Source organism: Microtus pennsylvanicus, chromosome 7 (genome assembly GCF_037038515.1).
Source record: "Microtus pennsylvanicus isolate mMicPen1 chromosome 7, mMicPen1.hap1, whole genome shotgun sequence".
NCBI lineage: Eukaryota > Metazoa > Chordata > Mammalia > Rodentia > Cricetidae > Microtus > Microtus pennsylvanicus.
This window is the reverse complement of record NC_134585.1, coordinates 74692542-74712567: the sequence shown is the minus strand read 5'-3', so window position 1 is coordinate 74712567 and position 20026 is coordinate 74692542. Positions and strand designations below refer to the sequence as shown.

The window sequence follows — 20026 nt, the reverse complement described above, 5'->3', positions numbered from 1 at the left end:
TATCTAGTACCCAATGAGCCAGAAAACAGACACATACCATATACAACCATACATGTAAGCATCTAATCTTTTACATCACATTAAACATGTAATCTCCTACAATCTAGTAGGAACAGCCCTTAAATACGCTAACTTTCAACGAGGTGAGAATTCGCTTAAGTATTGAAACCAGTTAGAAACTGGTATCCTCTGTTCTAATGGGTGTTCAGCTAAGATCGTGTGGGGATACAGGATAACTCTACGGACACTGGGCAGCCATGCCAGCTTTCTTAGATGTACTAACTAAAGTAGTGTTGAGTCTGAGAAGGCACAGCTCTACCACAGTCACCAGCAGTGGCTTGGGCCATCTCTCAGGTACTTCCATTCGGGGAAAAGTGGATCCTTGGCTATGATAGGGATAAAAAATTTCAGGACTAGTTAACATGAAGCCAGGTGGGAGTTTATCGATGACATTTTGACACATCTTAAAGCATAAGGGTGAAAAGAGAGAGGGGTGCTCCAGGAGGAAGAGTAAGACCTCCTCATGCATGGGCGCAGGCTTCCCAAGAGACGATCGCAAGCGTCTCCGTGTTAGCCTCATCTACTGCTTTGATGGCTTTCAAGCCACATCTCCAAGCGTTGCTGGGAAACAGCCTTTATTTCTCACTTTTTGATAAGTAGGGTGACAGGTGGCTCCAGGGAGATCTTAGATGGAATTGTAATCTAATAAAGTAAAGCAAGCCACTAGGGCCATGCAAGGGGTTATTATGATACGTCCCTGTTAAGGGGTTTCCCAGTCAGAGTTCGAGAAAACTGCAGGTTTAGAGTTGGGAAGGGAGGGAGGCCTTAAGCAAATGTTAATTGTGCTAGAACATTTGATTCTCAGCTGAACCAGGCTCGAAGCGCAGCGCCCACCTCATTCCTTTCTCGTGTCCTCCACTTTCCCGGCTTTCTGTTCTGTCTCACTGAGGGTGATCCTTGGACACTGCGTCTTTCCCCACTGATTGGGCATGTTTGGTTCCCTCCCTAGCGATGGCAAACCCCGAGGTGGCGGGAAGCAGCTGTGGCTCTCACCAGGATGACAGTCCCTGTACCATTCACCAGAGCTCGTCCCCCAGTGAGCTGCTTCTCTTAGAAGACCAGATGAGGCGCAAACTCAAATTCTTCTTTATGAATCCCTGTGAGAAGTTCTGGGCTCGGGGTAGGAAGCCTTGGAAACTCGCCATACAAATTCTGAAAATTGCAATGGTGACTGTCCAGGTAAGCGACTCCCAAGACAAGTGTGGTGCAGGCAGAGAAGGAGGGCCTGGCTTATGCGGCAACTTTTAACCACATGCATAAGGGACGTGAGAAAATAAGGAAAATACACCTGTATTAGCAAGGGGTTTCTACTGCCGTGGAGAGACACCATGACAATAGCAACTCTTTTTTTTTTCTTTTTTGGTTTTTCAAGTCAGGGTTTCTCTGTAGCTTTGGAGCCTGTCCTGGAACTAGCTCTTGTAGACCAGGATGACCTCAAACTCACAGAATCCACCTGCCTCTGCCTCCCAAGTGCTGGGATTAAAGGCGTGTGCCACCACTGCCCGGCTGACAACAGCAATTCTTATAAAGGAGAACATTTAATTGGAACTGACTTACAGTTTCTGAGGTTTAGTCCATTGCCAAATGGCGGGGAGACATGGTGACATGCAGACAGACATGGTGCTGGAGAAGGAAATGAGAGTCCTACATCTTGATCCACAGGCAGCGGAAGGAGACTGTGTGCCACACTGAGCTTAGCTTGAGCATGAGCCCTCAAAGCCCGCCCCCACAGTGACACTCTTCCTCCAACAAGGCCATACCTACCCTAACAAAGCCACACCTCCCAATAGTGCCACTCCCTATGGGCCAAGTATTCGAACACATGTTTGTGGGGGCCATACCTATCCAAACCACCACAACAGCTGTGAATTTTTTTCTCTTTAACATTTGTGAAAGACTTCGACTTTTTGTTTCTTTAAAAAAAAAAAAAAGACAGGTTCTCACTATTTAGCTCTTATTAGCCTGTGACTCCCTGAGTAGACCAGACTGGCCTTGAACTCACAGACACCCACATAACTCTGCCTCCCCAGTGCTGCTATTCAAGGCGTGCATCAAGACATCCAGATCATTTTTATTTTTCAGTATTGTAATTTTACCACCATCATAGTTTTCAGGAATAAACAATTTTAACATCTGGATCCTAATGAAGACATTTCTTGAGAGATATCTGAATCTTCCACAGATTCTAGCTGACTCTTAACATGAGATTTTTCTTTTATTCCTAAAATTCTGGGCATTCTTTTCTCCAGAAACTGTGTGGATTTTTGCTGTAGTCAATCTCTGGGATTCCTACAAGCCTGGATAACAAGAACTGTGTAGTGGAAGAACATGGGGTAGGCAGAAGGGATCCTGCAGGGCCTATAGAATACATGCTTTCATTTTTGTGAGAAGGGAAAAAAGGCAATCTCTTTCCCATAACTTCTTTAAATTTTTTTTTGAGGAAACAAGTTTTGTGATAGTTGCATGTACGGTTGTGGTTTGTTCTAAGAATGGACTTTGGGTGCTGGCAAGATGGCTCTGCTGGTCAAGGGGCTTACCACCCAGCCTGGCACTGAGTCTGATTGATTCCTGGACCCCACATGGCAGAAGATGAGAACTGGCTCCTGTCATTGCCCTCTGACCCCCATGCATGTGTGCACACAAAAACAAAATAAATAAATGTCAGAAAATGGGATTTCCTGCTGGTGAGGGGAAGCATCTCTTCTTAAAAGCAGTAGGAATAAAATAAAGGCCAAATTTAGGTTAGTGTTTTTACTTTCTGTTCTTGGTAAACACTTGTTATTGAAGGATTTTTTTTTAAAATTTTGAGATGGCTAATCTTAATTGCCTATTGAAAACAGGTACTTGTGATTAGTAAGCCATTTTCTAGAACCAGCTGAAGTTGGTGGAATTCTTATCTAGATTTCTAACCCTGGACTTGGGTGAGCACTCTGTCTGAGTGCATCATCTTACGTTGTTCTAACCACCACCCCCCTCTTGGGGAAATCCCAGCCTCTCTCACCTCACAGAGAAGTACTGATGCTTGCAGTGTTTGGAAAAATAGCTCATGAGTGGCTTCATGGAGACTCCAGAGGCAGGGGCACTTTTTCCTCAATATATCGCCATGAAAACACGCTCAGTTCTCAGTCTAATAATTGGCAACTTGCACCTGAAATTTTATTTCCAAGTGATAAAGTAACATGTCACAACACTGAAAAGCTTATTTGTGTCATCTCTATGGGGAGTCCGTACCAGCTGATAGGAATGCTATTTACTTAGGGTAATAATGGGTACATTTGGGTGGCTGCTGTGTACCAAGCTCAGTGTTTTATATACACGCTCATGCTCAAGTCTTAGGACCTGAGCAGTGCATCTCTGTCTCTCCCACAGTGATGAGACATGATGCAGGCATGTTCCCCGTGTAACACAGGACACTATAGCAGAGGACAGCAATGCACGGCCTTAGGTTTGCACACTTGCAGGCTTACACTCGTAAATACTCCCCCATCAATTTAGAGAATCCCCAGTAGTTTACTAGAGTGGTCAAGGGATGTTAGCCAGTGGTTTAAGCCTTTAGGTAAGAAGCACACAAAGGTGTTTAGGTGTTGAGGTGGAGTCTCAATCTATTGCCCAGGCCATAGATAGTTTCGAACTCTCTATGGAGGCTAGACTGGCTTCAAAGTCAGGGAAATCCTGTTACCTTATTTTCCCGAGTGCTGGGAATATAGGCAGGACCCTCCATACCTAGCGTTCATGCTCTTTCTCTCTCCTCTCCCTCCCTCACCTCACCCTCAGAATCTTTTAAAGAAAAACTATATTGAAATTTTATTTATCTATTTATGTGTGTGCATGTGTGTGTGTGTTTGTCATATATGCGACAGAGCCAGAATAGGTCCTTATAGGAGTGCTGGCACACATGTGACTTTTCTTTGGATCTGGGGATTTTAACTCAGGTCCTCATACTTGTAAGGAAAGCACTTTCATCCACTAAGTCATCTCCCAGTCCCTAAGCCGTGAGCCTTCTGGACATCCTGCCAGCCAAGACCTGGGACCACATGCCTCTGTTTCTTTCCTGCTCAGATATTTCACCCTCCTGCTGTTTCTTTTTTCTTTAAGCTGGTCCTGTTTGGACTAAGCAACCAGATGGTAGTAGCGTTCAAGGAAGAGAACACTATAGCCTTCAAACACCTCTTCCTGAAAGGATACATGGATCGAATGGAAGACACATACGCAGTGTACACTCAAAGTGACGTATATGACCAGGTCTTCTTCGCAGTGAACCAGGTAAATAGATGGTGTGCATTTGCTGTTGGTTTCATTTGTTTTAGGTGTTAGGGGTTGAACTCGGGCCCCGCACAAGCTAGGCAAGCATTCTAACACTGAGACACCCAGACAGTGTGTGCACTCTTTATTGGGAGAAAGAACAGACTAGAGGAAATGGTAGCAACAGATTATATAGAAACTCACACCCAGCACTGAACAGTTCTGCTTAGAGATGACTTATGAAGAAGTAACTGAAATATAGTTTAAGGGCTGGAGAGATGGCTCAGCGGTTAAGAGGACTTGAGTTTGCTTCTCAACACCTACACCAGGCAGCTCGCAACTGCCTGTGATGCCAGATTTAGGGAATTCATTGTCTTTCTGGCCTAGTAGTACCACCTACTCCTACATAGAGCATGCATGCACATCCATGTACACCACACACACACACACACACACACACACACACACACACCTAAAATTAAATGCATATTTAAAAATTGATTGGAAAAATATTGCTAACAAACAATTATACAACTAAAAATTGACAAAAGCTTTCATTTCCAACCATCAGAAAAGTTGCATTTCGGTGACTAAATGAAAAGAATCAGGGCTAGGACTGGACGCGGGAGCTTCAATATTTGAAATTACTAACCCAATCCTGGCTATAAGTAGTCATTAAGTCTTCAAAGCTTATACTTTTAGAGTCCTAGAATAGATAATGAGGTTTTTAATTTTGAACAACCAAAGCCTTCAAGCTTGTGTAAAGTCAGGCTGTTGTGTCACTCCTGATGCTGATCCCATGATGCTGGCTATCTGCCCGACAAAAGGAAGCTTGTTTCTCATACTCCAGGGTCAAGTTTTCATTCTGGGCTGTTCTTGCTATAATTAGTACCTTCTCAAGGTTCAGAGTCACTTCTTGTGAAGGGATAATTAAACATGCGTTTGATATATATATATATGTGTGTGTGTGTGTGTGTGTGTGTGTGTGTGTGTGTGTGTGTGTGTGTGTGTGTGTTTTAAGATAGGGTTTCTCTGTATAGCAGCCCTAGCTGTCCTGGAACTGGCTTTGTAGACCTGGCCAGCCTTGAGATCTGCCTGTCAGGATGAAAGACGCTTGCCACCACAGTATTTTTAACCTAAGGTCACATTTCAAAATCATCAAATCCCTTCTTCAAACATTGTTCCTGAGCAATCATGACTCTTCTTTTCTGGAGGCAGCCTGTTCAAACAGTGGTCATGAGCTGCTGGGGTGAGACACGTCTTTCTGGAGCCCGAGCTCTTAGCTAGCAGTGGGATCAGGAAACTTAGGGACAAAGGCTGCATAAAGTTGTTAAACAGAATCATGGCTTAAAATTTTTAGAAGGAAAATACCAAATAACTTAGTGATGAAGGTGAGTTTAGAGAATCAAAATAAAGTGTGTGTGCGTGCACACGCACGTGCACATGCACGTGCACACATGTGCTGTGCATGCAGGATGTGGCATGGCATTTGCGTGAAGGTCAGAGGACAGCCTTGGTTGTCAGTCCTCAGCTTCTACCTTGTTTGAAATCAAAGTCCTCCGTTCACCGTTGCATATACTAAGCTAGCTGCTTACAAACTTCTTGGGGGAATTTTCTTGTCTGTGTCTCTCACCTCACCATAGGAAAATTGGGATCAGAGATGCAAGCTACTGGACCTGGTGTCCTGTAGTGATATGGAGCAGCGGCGGGGCTGCGTCCCCAACACCCTAGCCGCCTGCTCGGCTAGCTTTTGCCCTGAAATAATTACACACAAACTGTATTCATTTAAACATTGCTTTGGCCCATTTCTATCTAGCCTCTTCTAGGCTAATTCTCACATATTAATTTAGCCCATTTCTAATCATCTGTGTAGTGCCCCTAGGTACGCTTACCGGGAAGATTCTAGTCTATGTCCATCCTGGGTTGGAGCTTCATTGCTTGCGTCTGCCTGGGAGCTGGGAGCATGGTGTCTCTCTGAAGGCGTCTGCTCCCGAGAGGAGAGCTGTCGAGTCTAACCTCACTTCTTCTTCCTCCCGGCATTCTGTTCTGTTTACTCCACCTACCTACGTCCTAACCAATAAAATGGGCCGAGGCAGTTCCTTTATTAGCCAATGACCTTCCTCCATCAGTGTCCCATAGGTTTTGGGGATTTGAACTCAGGTCCTCATGATTTGGTGGTAAGTGCTTTACACACTGAGCCATCTCTCAATGCTGGATTTAACTTTTAAACGTATTAAGTATCTGTGAGCACTGTATCAAGTTTCTATGTTTCTTAGGTGTTATGTAGAGATAAGAAGTAAACAGTCCATTACATTTTGTTGTTTTGAGGCAGGGCCTTATGCAACCCAAGGTGACTACAAACTCCTTGTAGCAGGGGTTGGCATTGATGTCTTGATTCTCCTGCCTCCACCCCTGAAAAGCAGTCTCTATGCCTGACTAAGGCCAGGTGAATTCTATATAAACCATCTTTACCCTCATCATTAGAACTAAGCACAGTCTTCAAAACACTGTGCCCGGCACTGAAGTCACACAGCTTGTTAGGTGTCCATGTTCTTTCCGTGAAGATCCCTTACCGTCACTGCCACGTTCTTTCTGCTGCTGGAGGAAACCATCTGTCAAGGATAGTGAGCGAAAGCCATTTCCCTCTCACCATTCTGGAGGCGTGAAAGGCCAAGATCAAGATGTCTACACACTCAGCTCTTGTTGGAAGGGACACAGAGGGCCAAAATGCCCACATAGTCCCACTGGCCCTGTTATGTCGGAACTGTTTGATGTAACAGTCCAAATACACCATGTTAAGTCCTGTATCTGGCCGCTTTCTCTTATTCCCCAATCAATGGTCCCAGTACCTCTGCATTACTTCCTAATGAATCCACAGAAACCACAGCCCTTGCTGTATAGACCTGCTCCTGCAGCAGAGAGACACATGTTCTGTTCGTTTCCATACATATCCAACCCCCCATCAGTGCTTAATGGCATAGCACTTGATGAACTTACTCCATGAAGACAGAAATATCAGAGAGACACAAAAATGTTGGGTAATAGGTTCAAAATCTTTATTGTACATGTTCCAGGGACAGGGAAGGACTACAAATGAGCAATGGGCAATGGCTTTACTTCTGATGTGTGGTGCTTGGCTAAGAATCTTTAACTTCATTTTTACTTTACCAGTCATAGAATGACCTGGGATGCTGCATCTAAGTGAGGAAGAAGATTCTGGGCTGGGAGTGTAGGGAGAGCCTGTGGTCAGAAGGCAGTTTTGACCTGGAGAATTCCTGGGTAGATGGTACAAAGTATTTTGAGTGTTCAAGGCCTCTGTCAGGCTTTCCTTGGACGTGGCTGTCCCTTCTGGTCTTCACTGCTACTCCTTAGAGCCACTCACTCAGATGCAGCATCCAGTGTGTGTTTCCTGAATGTCTGCACCCCGAAGGGAGATGGGAACCCCCCCTCTCAAGACATGGCCAGGAAGGGTTATAGTGGCTCTCCTCCTCCCTGACTGGCGCCCCCTTTGCCCTGGGTGTTGTTCCATTCCCATCTCTCTCTTTTGGATGAAGTACTTGCAGCTTCGCAACATCTCTGTTGGCAACCATGCTTACGAGAACAAGGGGACGAAGCAGTCGGCCATGGCAATCTGTCAGCACTTCTACAAGCGAGGGACCATCTGCCCCGGGAATGATACCTTTGACATTGACCCAGAAATTGAAACAGGTGATGATCTCCTATAACCTTCAACTATTTTTTTTTAAATTTCCTGATTTACACCTAAGCCCCGTGATGACTGCATCTCTGAAAACAATGACAGTCGGTGCTCTCATGGCTTAGGAAGAACTGTACAACTCTTACGTGCCAGCTTCTGTTGTGAACATTTGTTATATAACTCATGAATTCAAAAGGAAAACAAACAGATAACGCATAGAGGAAATAGAGACAGGGAGAATGATGGCATCCTGAGGCAGAGTTTGGGTCTGTCTAAATATCCGATCACTCCAGAAATGTCTTAAAAACAGGAATGTCCAGACAAGCGGCATTGACACCGAGCTCCCACAGGGTTGATCTTAGCCATCATCCTTTGAAAATGCAGTTTTATTTATGGTTTTGTTTCTGTTGCAGAATGCTTCCTGATAGAGCCAGATGAACCCTTTGACATCGGAACACCTGGAGAAAATAGGCTCAATCTGACCCTGGACTTCCACAGGTGAGGAGAGCCAAAGGGTGCATAGCTCAGCCCGTGTTCTCGACTGTCCGCTGGAGGAGCATTTGGATGGGCCTGTGTGTGTCCCCTCATCTCATGTCCTCTGTCTGGAGGGGCACAGAACTCGGCCCATGTCTGTCCCTCATGTCAAGTATCTTCTGCTTTCCAGGCTCCTGACGGTGGAGCTTCAGTTTAAGCTGAAAGCCATTAATCTGCAGACAGTTCGCCACCAGGAGCTTCCTGACTGCTATGACTTTACTCTGACTGTAAGTGTGGGCTGTGTTGAAATTGGCTCCTGTCTAGAGAAGATCCGTTTTATCTAGGTGTATAGTTCATGTTTGTATACTGGTACTAGATATAGGATGCTGTACCTGAACATCCTGGGACATCGCTCCAGCTGGCTCTAGTCTGCATATTGCTAACTTGCTGTTTGTCTTCTGCACCTCGGTGTGTGTTCTGTAAGACAGGGACTTACCTTGTCTCTTACTGTCTTCACTGTGGGGCCTGATATCAATGCCTAAGATTCATTGAAATCGTATTTAACCTTTGCCTGCATGTGCTAAGTTGGATTTATAACAGAAAAAAATGTTCATCTGCATTCAGAAGTCTCACGCGATGTTTTCTGAGGTTCTTTATGAACCTCTGAAGTCCTTGTTGGGTGTGTTTGTGTGTGTGGTGTGTAAATGTGTTCACATGTGTGTGGCCCATGATGTGTGTGTGTATGTATGTAGTGTATGGGCACCTGTATATGTGTCTTCACACACATGTGTGTGCACATGCATGTGTGGGTGGATATATATATATATACATATATGTGTGTGTGTGTATGTGTACATGTGTGTAAAGGCCCACAGTTAGCATTAGGAGTCTTCCTTGATTGCACACCCCTTTATCGACGGGGATGAGAAGGAGACACGGGAGGAAGACAGAAGGCATTGTGCTGTAGCTTTGTGCTGTCTCTACTCAGAGTTTTCAACTGGTTGTCTCAGAAGCAAGGCAGGCTAGCAACTCTGTCACTGAGCCCTTTATAATACATGTGATACCATAGTGATGGAGAAATCTAGACCCAGAATGAAAACAAAAAAACTCTCCATCTGGGTTGTCTAAAGACAGAAATGACAGACATGATTTCCCCAAACATCAAAAAGCCATCCATTGCTAAGATTCTGCCGGAAGGTGGGGCAGACCTAACTTGTACAAACTCCTGCCAAGCCAAGTTTCTAGAATAGGAAGAAGGGGAAGGCACTCTTGTTTGCTAAGGTATCCAGGGCTGGAATGCATCCTAAAAAACGGGGTATTAGACACTAAAATTTCTCTATAGCAAATCTAATTTAATATTATCAACTCAGAGAAATCAAGGGGTACTCTTCAGGGATTAACAGTTACCATCTGGCCAGAGATGAGGATCAGCATTTCCTGTATCCTTCAATGAACTGATCCTGATGAATTCAGAGAGCCATCTTGATTCCAAAACTTAGTCATGCATTCTGGACCCTTTTTCTTGTCTTTACAGATAACATTTGACAACAAGGCTCACAGTGGAAGAATCAAAATAAGTCTAGATAATGACATTTCTATCAGAGAATGCAAAGACTGGCACGTATCCGGATCAAGTAAGTAATGAGCTCGTCTCATTTGCAGGATGGCAGTTAAATAATTAAGCATTAAATGATTGCCTGCAGGACATAAGGACCAGTAAGTAAAAGACTGAGCTATTCCCGAGTCTCTCGATATTCTGTAAGCAGATGGGTTTGTTGTAGATGTCCAGTGTTTCAGACAGTACGCAGCACTGAATGGCTCTTTACCATCTCCACAAGTCCTCGCCTGCCTGCTCCTTATGTAGCTACATGTTCAGTTCTGCACTCACAGCCACCCGTGCCTGTGTCCTCATGCTAGTAGTTTTAGATATCTCAATGAGCAGCAGAATCCTTACAATCACAGATGAGGAAACCAAGGCTCAGAACTGTTTCCATCAGTTGCTAGATGAAGGTTCCATGGTAACATTTAAGATATTCATCAATCTGATTGCAGGGCAAGGCCAGTTGGGTCCCCCTCTCCTCTATTGTTTAGTCTTAGCTGAGGTCATCCTTATGGCTTCCTGGGAATTTCTCTAGAGCCAGAGTCAGTAGTTTTATAGCAAGAGCTGAGGACGTCTCCAAGTGATGCAGATTGGGAGGTGCCGGGAGCAGGCGTGAAGGACTGAATGCCAGCTGGGCCACTCGCTGTGTCACCTAGGCAAATTATGTGACCCTTTGTGTTTCAGGTTCTCACTGCAACATGGGGGAGCCCCACAGCCTCTCTAGGGCTGTTGTGAGCATCTGTGCACACAACGTGCTCCAACGGAGTCAGGAGAGAGTGGCTGGGCAGAATCTGTAGTTGCGACTTAACTTCCTTGTCTCACTCCATCTGTACGTTTGTCCATGCACCTGCTTGTTCCTGTGCTTGTCTTGCCGTCATAGATGTTCCCGATAGGTCAGGGGCCTCAGCTGTCTTGTCTTCTAGTAGCTAGAAAAGTACCAGGTATATAGGGGTGCTTAATGATTATTTTATACCAGGCAAAGTATGTTAACAAGCAATGTAGAAAGGTTTATTGATTGACTGATTGATTGATTGATTGATTGATTTTCTTTGAAAGGATTTCACTATATGTAGCCCAGGTTGATCTCAAACTTAGTATATAATCCAAGGTAGCCTAGACCTTCTGGTGATCGTTCTGCTTCTTGCTCTCAAGTGCTGGGATTAGAGATGTCACCACCACACCCAGCCAGGAGCACTCATTCAGCATAAGGACCACAAGCTGATAATTAAAGACCTTTGATTTTGATTTGGAGTGTTACCTTTTTTTTTTTTCGAGACAGGGTTTCTCTGTGGCTTTGGAGCCTGTCCTGGAACTCGCTCTGTAGACCAGGCTGGTCTCGAACTCACAGAGATCCGCCTGCCTCTGCCTCCCGAGTGCTGGGATTAAAGGCATGTGCCACCATCGCCCGGCTGAGTGTTACCTTTTTTAAAGGAAGGACCCTCATCTTTTTAAAAACGCTAACAGGAAGATTGCTCACAAGTTCTTTTTTTGGTTGCTGTTCTGAAATGCTTGAATTATCTAAATCATTGTAAAAAAAGAAGCCAACAGCATCATATTAACGCCTCATCCCTGAACCCTCACGGCCTCTGTCTTCCAGTTCAGAAGAACACCCACTATATGATGATCTTTGATGCCTTTGTTATTCTGACCTGCTTGTCTTCGCTGGTCCTCTGCGCAAGGTCTGTGATTAGGGGTCTTCAGCTTCAGCAGGTAGGAAACTGCTCCCTGAGATGCCGCCGACACACTCGGTCACAGGGACGCTCATACTCTTTCTCATCTTCCCTAAAGGAATTTGTCAGCTTCTTCCTTCTCCACTATAAGAAGGAAGTTTCTGCCTCTGATCAAATGGAGTTCATCAACGGTTGGTACATTATGATTATTGTTAGTGACATACTGACCATCGTTGGATCCATTCTGAAAATGGAAATCCAAGCCAAGGTAAAAACTGTTCTTCCCAATTGTGCAACCCCAATGGTAAATGTACTTTTCCAAGCTATGAAGAGATTTAAAGCCAATGCTTTCCTCTGAGCTTTATATTCAGTTAAATCAAAACTGAAATAGCAGTTTTCTAAACATTATTTAAAATTATTTTTATTTCATGTGCATCGGTGTTTTGCCTGCATGTCTGTGTGAGAGTGTCAGATCCCCGGGAGCAGGAGGTGCAGATATTTTTGAGTTGTCTTGTTGGTACTGGGATTTGAACCTGGCTCCTCTGGAAGAACTGCCAGTGCTCTTAACCACGGAGTCATCTCTCCAACCCCATCTCTAGAAGTCTCCTAATCAGAGTTTTAAAAATCATAATCCATAAACTAAGAGGTCAGAATCAAAGTGGCCAGAAAATACTCTGTGCTATACCAGGAGAGTTCAGGCCCTCCAGGCCACAGACACCAAACGCCATGTCTACACTGAAGAAATTATGCTAAGAGTTAAAAGAAAATGTTGAAGCCAGGTGTGGGGCCTGGGGCAAGTGAGGTCAACACATGACCCTGTGTGTTTTTACATGATTTCCTCTCACAAAGATGCTTGCGTTCTTACTTTTTCCATTGTTATTATTCTCTTGGAATAAGGTTAATCTGGTCTAAGATTAATCTTTCTCCCCAAACAACAGCAATAACAAAATTTAAAAATGTTCAAATGAATCTCACTCAACTTTATAGTTCCCTAGACTTGCTGTAACTACCTGCACATCACCTAGGCAGCTGGTTGTAAACCTAGGTAGAGACTCAACACACAGGCTGGGTCAAAGGGCAGCTTGCCCTCTTTTCTGAAACGGTCAGAATGGGGCTCTACCGTGGCCAATCCCTCGGCTCCGTGTAGTCTTCAGGGACCTGAACTCTCTTCATTAGTTCCTCCTGACTGCACGAGTGACACAGGGTTGCCTCATGAACTGGCTACAGCCCGTGGGAAGTGAAAACACCAGCTGGAGGCAGCTCTCCAGTGTCACATGTCACGTGGCCTAAGCGGAGGAGTAGCAGATTTCACTCCTGCTCACTCACACCCTCTAGAGTAGACAAACCCACCTGCAAAGGAGCTGGGGAATAAGTAGACCTAAGTTAGAGAATGATGTTGCTCACCATAGGCCAACTGTGGCCATATAAGGCTGTCGTTTGAGCAGTTTAACTTTAGGGAACAACGACAACAAAAAGATGGTGGATTTGTTGTAACTCTTTATTTCTTTATTATTTACTTTTGAGATAGGATCTCATACAGCTCAGGTTATCTTCAAACTCATCACTTAGCTGAGACTGGGCTTGAACTCTGATCTCCATGCTTCCACCTCCCAAATTCTGAGATTACAGGCACATATCATACAAGACACAATTCTTTATTTTCACCAACCTCAACTATCATTTCCTTCAGTGAGCTAAGAGTGTCTATTTTCTTCATTTTCTGGACTATCTTCTTCTATTCTGAAACCTCTACACATCCTCCCGGCCCCACGTCACTTCCTGTTTCAGAACAGAAAGAGACACCTCTTCCACAGCCCCCTCACTGTCTCCAGTGTCTGTATATTCTCATCCATGCTGCTGTCCGAGGCTAGCCCCCTCACTTGCTTCTCAGGGGCTAGCCCCAGGTTCTTAGCGGAGGACATAACTTCAGCTCCGTGTTCTCCTCTCCAGCAATTGTTTCTCTCCTGGAACTTTCCCATACTGTTCTTGCTTCTTGTGTAAAATTAAAATCCCAGTTCCTCCACCCTCCTCTTTACCCAGATCTCTGCTCCACTTTATAGAATGAAAGATCTCAAAAATAGTTATTAACCCTCATGATGATTCTGATTCTCCCAGCCCCTGTTCTTCTAGAACGTCTCCCTACCCGGCTGTCTCACTTCCCTGTGGAAACTCCTTTCTGCAGATATCCTGTGGTTCCCCTCAGTAGCTTCTCACAGCTGATCTGGTTTGTGCTGAGGTGCCTTTTAGCTGAATTGACACTAACCCAGGTTTCCTCCAGATCCCTGGCTGGCTTTCAGAGCTTCCCTGGCTGGTTCCCTCTCACTCGCCAACCCCCATGTGAGAATGTTTCGAGACATCCTACATGGAGAGCTCCTTTCTGCCACTGCCTTGGTGTTATCGTTCTGACCCAGACAGATGTTTTGCTATTTATTTGCCAGTGTTTGCTAAATCTGCATCTCCTCCCTGGTTGTCTCTGTGTTGCATCCTGAATGTCCACGCGTTGACCACATATCTTCTGACTATCCATATATCTTCTCAGGTTTAACAGACCCACCTCAGAACCCCCTCAGTCTTCCTCCTCAACTCAGATCCACTTCTCCCATTGACTTTCTGGTGTCCATTAAAGGCAATTCTCTGTGAGTTCATGCCCCAAACAGTAGTACATTCCCCGAAGTTCCTCTCTTTTATGAATCTCCTCTCTCCCATACTGTATATCCCACAGAGATCATATGTGTTCTACCTTTGAAAATGACTCACTGGCTCTTAGACCCAGAACCCTCTCATGCCTCCAGCAGTCTGCTGTCTGTCACAGCCAGCACTTGGTCCTGTTGCTCCTGTTCAAGGCTCTCAAATCTCCCTGACCTTTTCTGACAAAACCCATGAGGCCTTATACTACCCACGCCTTACCCCCATCTGTTGCTTGCTTCTTGCTGGGTCCCTTGTATTTGCTGCTCTGTGTGCCAAAGGCTCTTCTAGGTTTCTGCTTGATTTTCTTCCTCGTTCCTTTCAGATCTTTGTTTCCATGTCACTTACTCACTGAGATTTGTCCTGCTCATCCTCTTTCAAATTGCCAACTCATACGCGTTCCTTCTCTCCCTCTCTGGCTGGCCTTCTTCCTCAGCATTTACCGTTAGTGAATGTACCGAAGGCTGTATTCATCTGACGCTGGTTTATGCTCCACACTCTGCACTAGAGTGTAAACTTCATGAGGGTAAAAAACTGTTTGTCAGTTGCTTTATCTTTCATACCTAGAGCAGCTCCTGTTGCATAGCTACTTGATAAGTCTGACCCAACGGACACATTGCTATTTAACCAATCTTTTCCATCTGTCTAGAGTCTCACAAGCTATGATGTCTGTAGCATCTTTCTTGGGACTTCAACCATGCTCGTATGGCTTGGTGTCATCCGATACCTGGGTTTCTTTGCAAAGTATAACGTAAGCAGTCCTACAGAACCCATCAGAATTATTCTACTGCCTTGGCTAAAGGGCAGAGAGATTCTAATGCCTCTCTTACTTCCACAGCTCCTTATTCTGACCCTCCAGGCAGCGCTGCCCAATGTCATCAGGTTCTGTTGCTGTGCCGCTATGATCTACCTAGGCTATTGCTTTTGTGGATGGATCGTGTTGGGCCCTTACCATGACAAGGTACCGATAGACAACTTCTTACTGACAGTATTAAGTGCAAATAACAGGCCAATGGCTTCTATTTTTATGATTGCTACTTTTTATTCATTTATATTTTTGTTTGTGTTCAGGTTGGCCTTGAACTCACATGTGTAGCCAAGGACGACCTTGACCTCCTGGTCCTTCTGCCTCTATCTCCCAAGTGCTGGCATGGCAGGTTTGTGCCAACACACATAATTTGCTGTTTTATCTTTTTGAAAAATATTAATACTTTTATTTATTCTTTGAGAATTTTACACATATACATAGTATGTTTTGATCATTTTGATACCTTACTCCTCCCAATTCCTTCCAGATTCTAACTTCATATCATCTTTTTGTTTGTTTGTTTGTTTGTTTGTTTTTGTTTTTCAAGACAAGGCTTCTCTGTAGCTTTGGAGCCTGCCCTGGAATTAGTTCTTGTAGACCAGGTTGGCCTCAAGCTTATAGATCTGCCTGCCTCTGCCCTTATACCAGTGGTTAGTTCATTTGAGTTCACCAATCAATATACATCTAAGCAACTATAGGGAAAAACACTGTAGGAATATTTGATAAGTTTGCTGTGAAAACTGTTGCCTTGAACATTAGACATTATATTGAGTTTGGATGAGCTTCCAAATGAGACAAAGGACCATGTGAGTCTGGGACCTGGATGTCTCTGCAGAAGCATTTAAGGCGTTTCATGGGTTTCTTCTGTGAAAGGGAAAGGGTGATGGAAGGGAAGGAAAGGGAAGGGGAAAGGGAGGAGAAGGGGAAGGGAGGAGAAGGAAAAGGGAGGAGGAAGGGAGGAGAAGGAGAAAGATAAAGGAAGGGAAGAGAAGGGAAGGGAAGGGAAAGGGAAGGGAAGGGAGGAGAAGGGGAAGGGAGGGAAAGGGAGGGGAAGGGAGGAGAAGGGAAGGGAGGGAAAGGGAAGGCAAAGGGAGGAGAAAGGGAAGGGAAGGGGAAGGGAGGAGAAGGGAAAGGGAAGGGAAGGGAAAGGAGGAGGAAGGGAAGGGAAGGGAGGAGGAAGGGAAGGGAAGGGAGGAGGAAGGGAAGGGAAGGGAGGGGGAAGGGAAGGGAAGGGAGGAGAAAGGGAAGGGAAGGGAAGGGGAAGGGAAGGGAAGGGAAGGGAAGGAAAGGGAAGAGAAGGGAAAGTCTGACTCTGAAGGAGTCAGCTCTGCACAGAGAGAGCAGAGCTGTTCTTCCCACTCTTTGTCAGGCTGCTGCAGCTCAGAGGAACGTCAAAAAAGCCACTTGAGCCCTGACAAAGCAGCAGCCTCAGACATGTCATATGCAGCAAAACAAATGCTTGTGTCTACCTCAGGGTGGTTGTTGGGAAAGTGTCACCTGGAATACCAGGTCTGGCTATTTTCAGGATGTTGTCATGAACAAAAACCTCCCATACCAGGGAACATGGAAGACACTAAACTTCTCTTCCCTCCTTTCCCCAGTTCCGTTCTCTGAACAGGGTCTCCGAGTGCCTTTTCTCTCTGATAAATGGAGATGATATGTTTTCCACCTTTGCAAAAATGCAGCAGAAAAGCTACCTGGTTTGGCTGTTCAGCCGAATCTACCTCTACTCCTTCATCAGCCTCTTCATATACATGATTCTGAGCCTCTTCATTGCGCTCATCACAGACACGTATGAAACGATTAAGGTGGGTTTGTCAAGAGCCAGGGCATACTGTTTTAGAGCTGTGTAGCGGTGATACATAGCTTAGGGCGAGGAGGAAGGAGGGCTGTACAGAGAATAGAAAAAAAACCAAAGGAATACGGAATTTCTAGAATGCTGAATGTCTTGTTTCTCAGTCTTTATGTTAAAAAATAAGTTATTTTCTCCTTTTTTAAAAAATTCATTGTTTACTGTACTAAGGGTCAAACCCAGGGCCTGGCGTATGTCAGGCAAAGCCTGTGCCATTGAACTGTATGTTCCCAAGCCTTAAGTACGTTTTAGAATCGTTTGTTAGACTAATAATGGTCAGTAGGTATTGGGCATACAAAATACACATTTGAGAAAGGCAAAATTTTGTGAGGTCACCTGTGGAAGAGTAGGGACACTCACTGCTCAGCCCCTAGCCAGGCTCTGTTCATCTAGATTGGCTGGTATTCTGCGCCTGAAGCCAGTTCCACACAAGGAGCTTCCCTCACACTGAGAACCACGGGGGCTGCGGGGCAGACTGGTGGCAGACACTGTAGCACTTAGGACAAAGCTGGCTGAGTATTTCCCAGGAGAGGGTACGGACAAGGTTCCCAAGCCTCTCCAGGTACGGGAAGAGGCAGGCACAGACGGACTGAAGCTGATTCCCGAGCGGCTGACTCCGGAGGTAATAGCCCCCAGACATGCCTGGGAGCGACGAAATAGCCCCGAGAAAGATCATTTCCGTTTGTTGCCAAATGCGCCATCGTGAGTTTGGAATACAGCTGTGGGAGAGGGCCTTGTTAACCTGGACGTTTCCCTTCTCCCATGCAGCACTACCAGCAAAATGGCTTCCCAGAGACAGAGCTTCGCAAGTTCATAGCAGACTGCAAAGACCTCCCCAGTTCTGGAAAATACAGATTAGAAGGCGACCCTCCAGCGTCTTTCTTCTGCTGCTGCAATAAGTAACTATTGGTTTTCTCTGGGCTTGCAGAGGAAAATATGGCATGTGGCTGAGCCAGAGACAATGCGGATAATTATGATAACGCAACAGTATGCCCAGATATTAGTATTTTGAGCTCACTCCTGACTGCGACATAGCGAGACCTGTTTCCATTTTTAAAAATATTTTAGATAGTTTCTACTTACATTAGAATTAAAAAATAACTGATTTGGCAGTCTGTGGTGGTGCACACCTTTAATCCCGGCACTTGGGGGGCAGAGGCAGGCTGATCTCTGTGAGTTTGAGGCTAGCCTGGTCTTTAGAGCTAGTTCCAGGACAGTCAGGGAAACCCTGTTTCAAAACAAAACAAAACAAAACAAAACAAAAAACTGATTTGGTGAAGGAAGCTACTGGACCATTGCTTGTCTTAGTTGCTGTAGCTCTTGCGTGTTCCCTGGGCCCCTTTGCCTTCCAGTGTGGCTTCTGTATGCACTGGAGAATGAGCTCTGTCTCTCAGGGCATTTGGATGACCCAGTGTGCCTCTCTGAACCTTGGGACAATTATAATTATTACACATCTGACACCACATCATCTGAGAGTTTCCCCCTTAAAAGAAGACAGAACAAGAAAGAGGCCTCCAGCGTAGCCGGTGTGCAATGCTTGGCTCCTAGAGACAGCTGTTTGATAATCTTGCCTTTCAGTGTTAAGGCTCAAGGCTGAAGAGAGTCTAAACATGAATGAAAACTAAAGTGAGTGCCAAGGGGTATTTGATCAAGCAGTGATGGTTTTTCGTAGCAACCAAGCAATGTGGGGGAAACTAATGATATACCATGCCTGCCATAGATCCAATCAGTCTCAGCAAAGCCATGTATGGTCAGGATCTTTGGCGCTATGGACTGCAGTTCTAGAACCCATGCTCAAAAATTTTTAAATGAATATATGTATTTGAAGAGGCACTAAATTAGGCTCTATACTTTATAGTTTGATGATGGGCAAGTATGGGGATTTTTATGATATAATTCTCATTTTGTGTACTGTTTATCCATGTAGGCACTAATTCAATTATGTATAACAATGACTTTATAAATAACCTTTAAAAACAATAAAATTTTTAACATTTTAATATTGCACTGGAGTCATAATGATAATAGCCCAAGACACTGAAATCCTTTTTTTAAATTTGAGACAGGGTTTTTCTGTGTACCCCTGGCTGTCCTGGAGCTCATTAAGTGGACCAGGCTGGACTTGAATTCACAGAGGTTCACCTGCCTCTGTCTCCCAAGTGTTGGGTTTAAAGGTGTGTGTCACCACTGCCTGGCAACACTGACATGTTGAGATCTAATCATAGGCATGACTCCAGATGTTGCAATGTGAGGCTTTGCAGTGATATAAGTCACTTTTGAGGTATCTGTGGCTTAAAATTGTGACCCTCTAAGCTTTTAGATGAGCATGTTAGGGCTTAGCTCTAACACTGATGTCTTAGTTAGGATTTCTGTTGCTGTAAAGAGACACCATGACCATGGCAACTCTTATAAAGTTAACATTTAACTTAGGTTGCTTGCTTACAGTATCAGCAGGGTTGAAGTGAGTACTAGGAGAGGCGATGGTTGTTCTATGTTTTGGGGAGAGCTCAGGAAAACACAAGACTGAGGACAGTATGAACTGAAATGGTTGTGGCCAGAATACAGACAGCTGTGGGAAGCAAAGGCCATGCTGATGCAGTTGTTGGTAGATAAGAAGATGTCTTCCAGGGACAGGCAGTGAAAGCCATTCTGTTACAGTGCAGCAAGGAAAGGGGATCTGTGAGCTCTTTCTCTACCGTGTGGAGACAACGTGGCCTATCTGGAAGAAGCCCCACCTAGGCTGCAGGGCTCCTCAGACACTCCCTGACCACTCTTAATCACTTATGGGATGCAGTAGCTAAGGGTTGGCGCACGCTGGGAGTCATAGTTAAGAGGGAAACCCAGCACTAGAACTGAGGAAATTAGTGGCCTGGTCATGCAAGAGTCCAAAAGCACAGTCAACAGAGATCGCTAAGCGTGTGGGCCTCCAAGCTGCCTC

At 45.0% G+C, this 20026-nt stretch overlaps 1 protein-coding gene across 2 annotated transcripts; it reads left to right on the top strand.

The window, feature by feature from the left end:
* Positions 1 to 1011: 1011 nt before the first annotated feature.
* On the top strand, positions 1012 to 18748 carry Mcoln3 (mucolipin TRP cation channel 3). Of its 2 annotated transcripts, XM_075978973.1 has the most exons (12): positions 1012 to 1239; positions 4156 to 4323; positions 7857 to 8010; positions 8413 to 8497; positions 8664 to 8760; positions 10008 to 10107; positions 11671 to 11783; positions 11862 to 12011; positions 15078 to 15179; positions 15267 to 15389; positions 16838 to 17044; positions 17857 to 18748. In XM_075978973.1, exons 1-12 carry the CDS (start codon positions 1012 to 1014, stop codon positions 17989 to 17991), a joined length of 1662 nt encoding a protein of 553 aa, XP_075835088.1. In that variant the 3' UTR covers positions 17992 to 18748. The 2 variants fall into 2 exon arrangements, with proteins under 2 accessions (XP_075835088.1, XP_075835089.1); XM_075978974.1 differs by lacking the exon at positions 4156 to 4323.
* The last annotated feature ends 1278 nt before the right edge of the window (positions 18749 to 20026 follow it).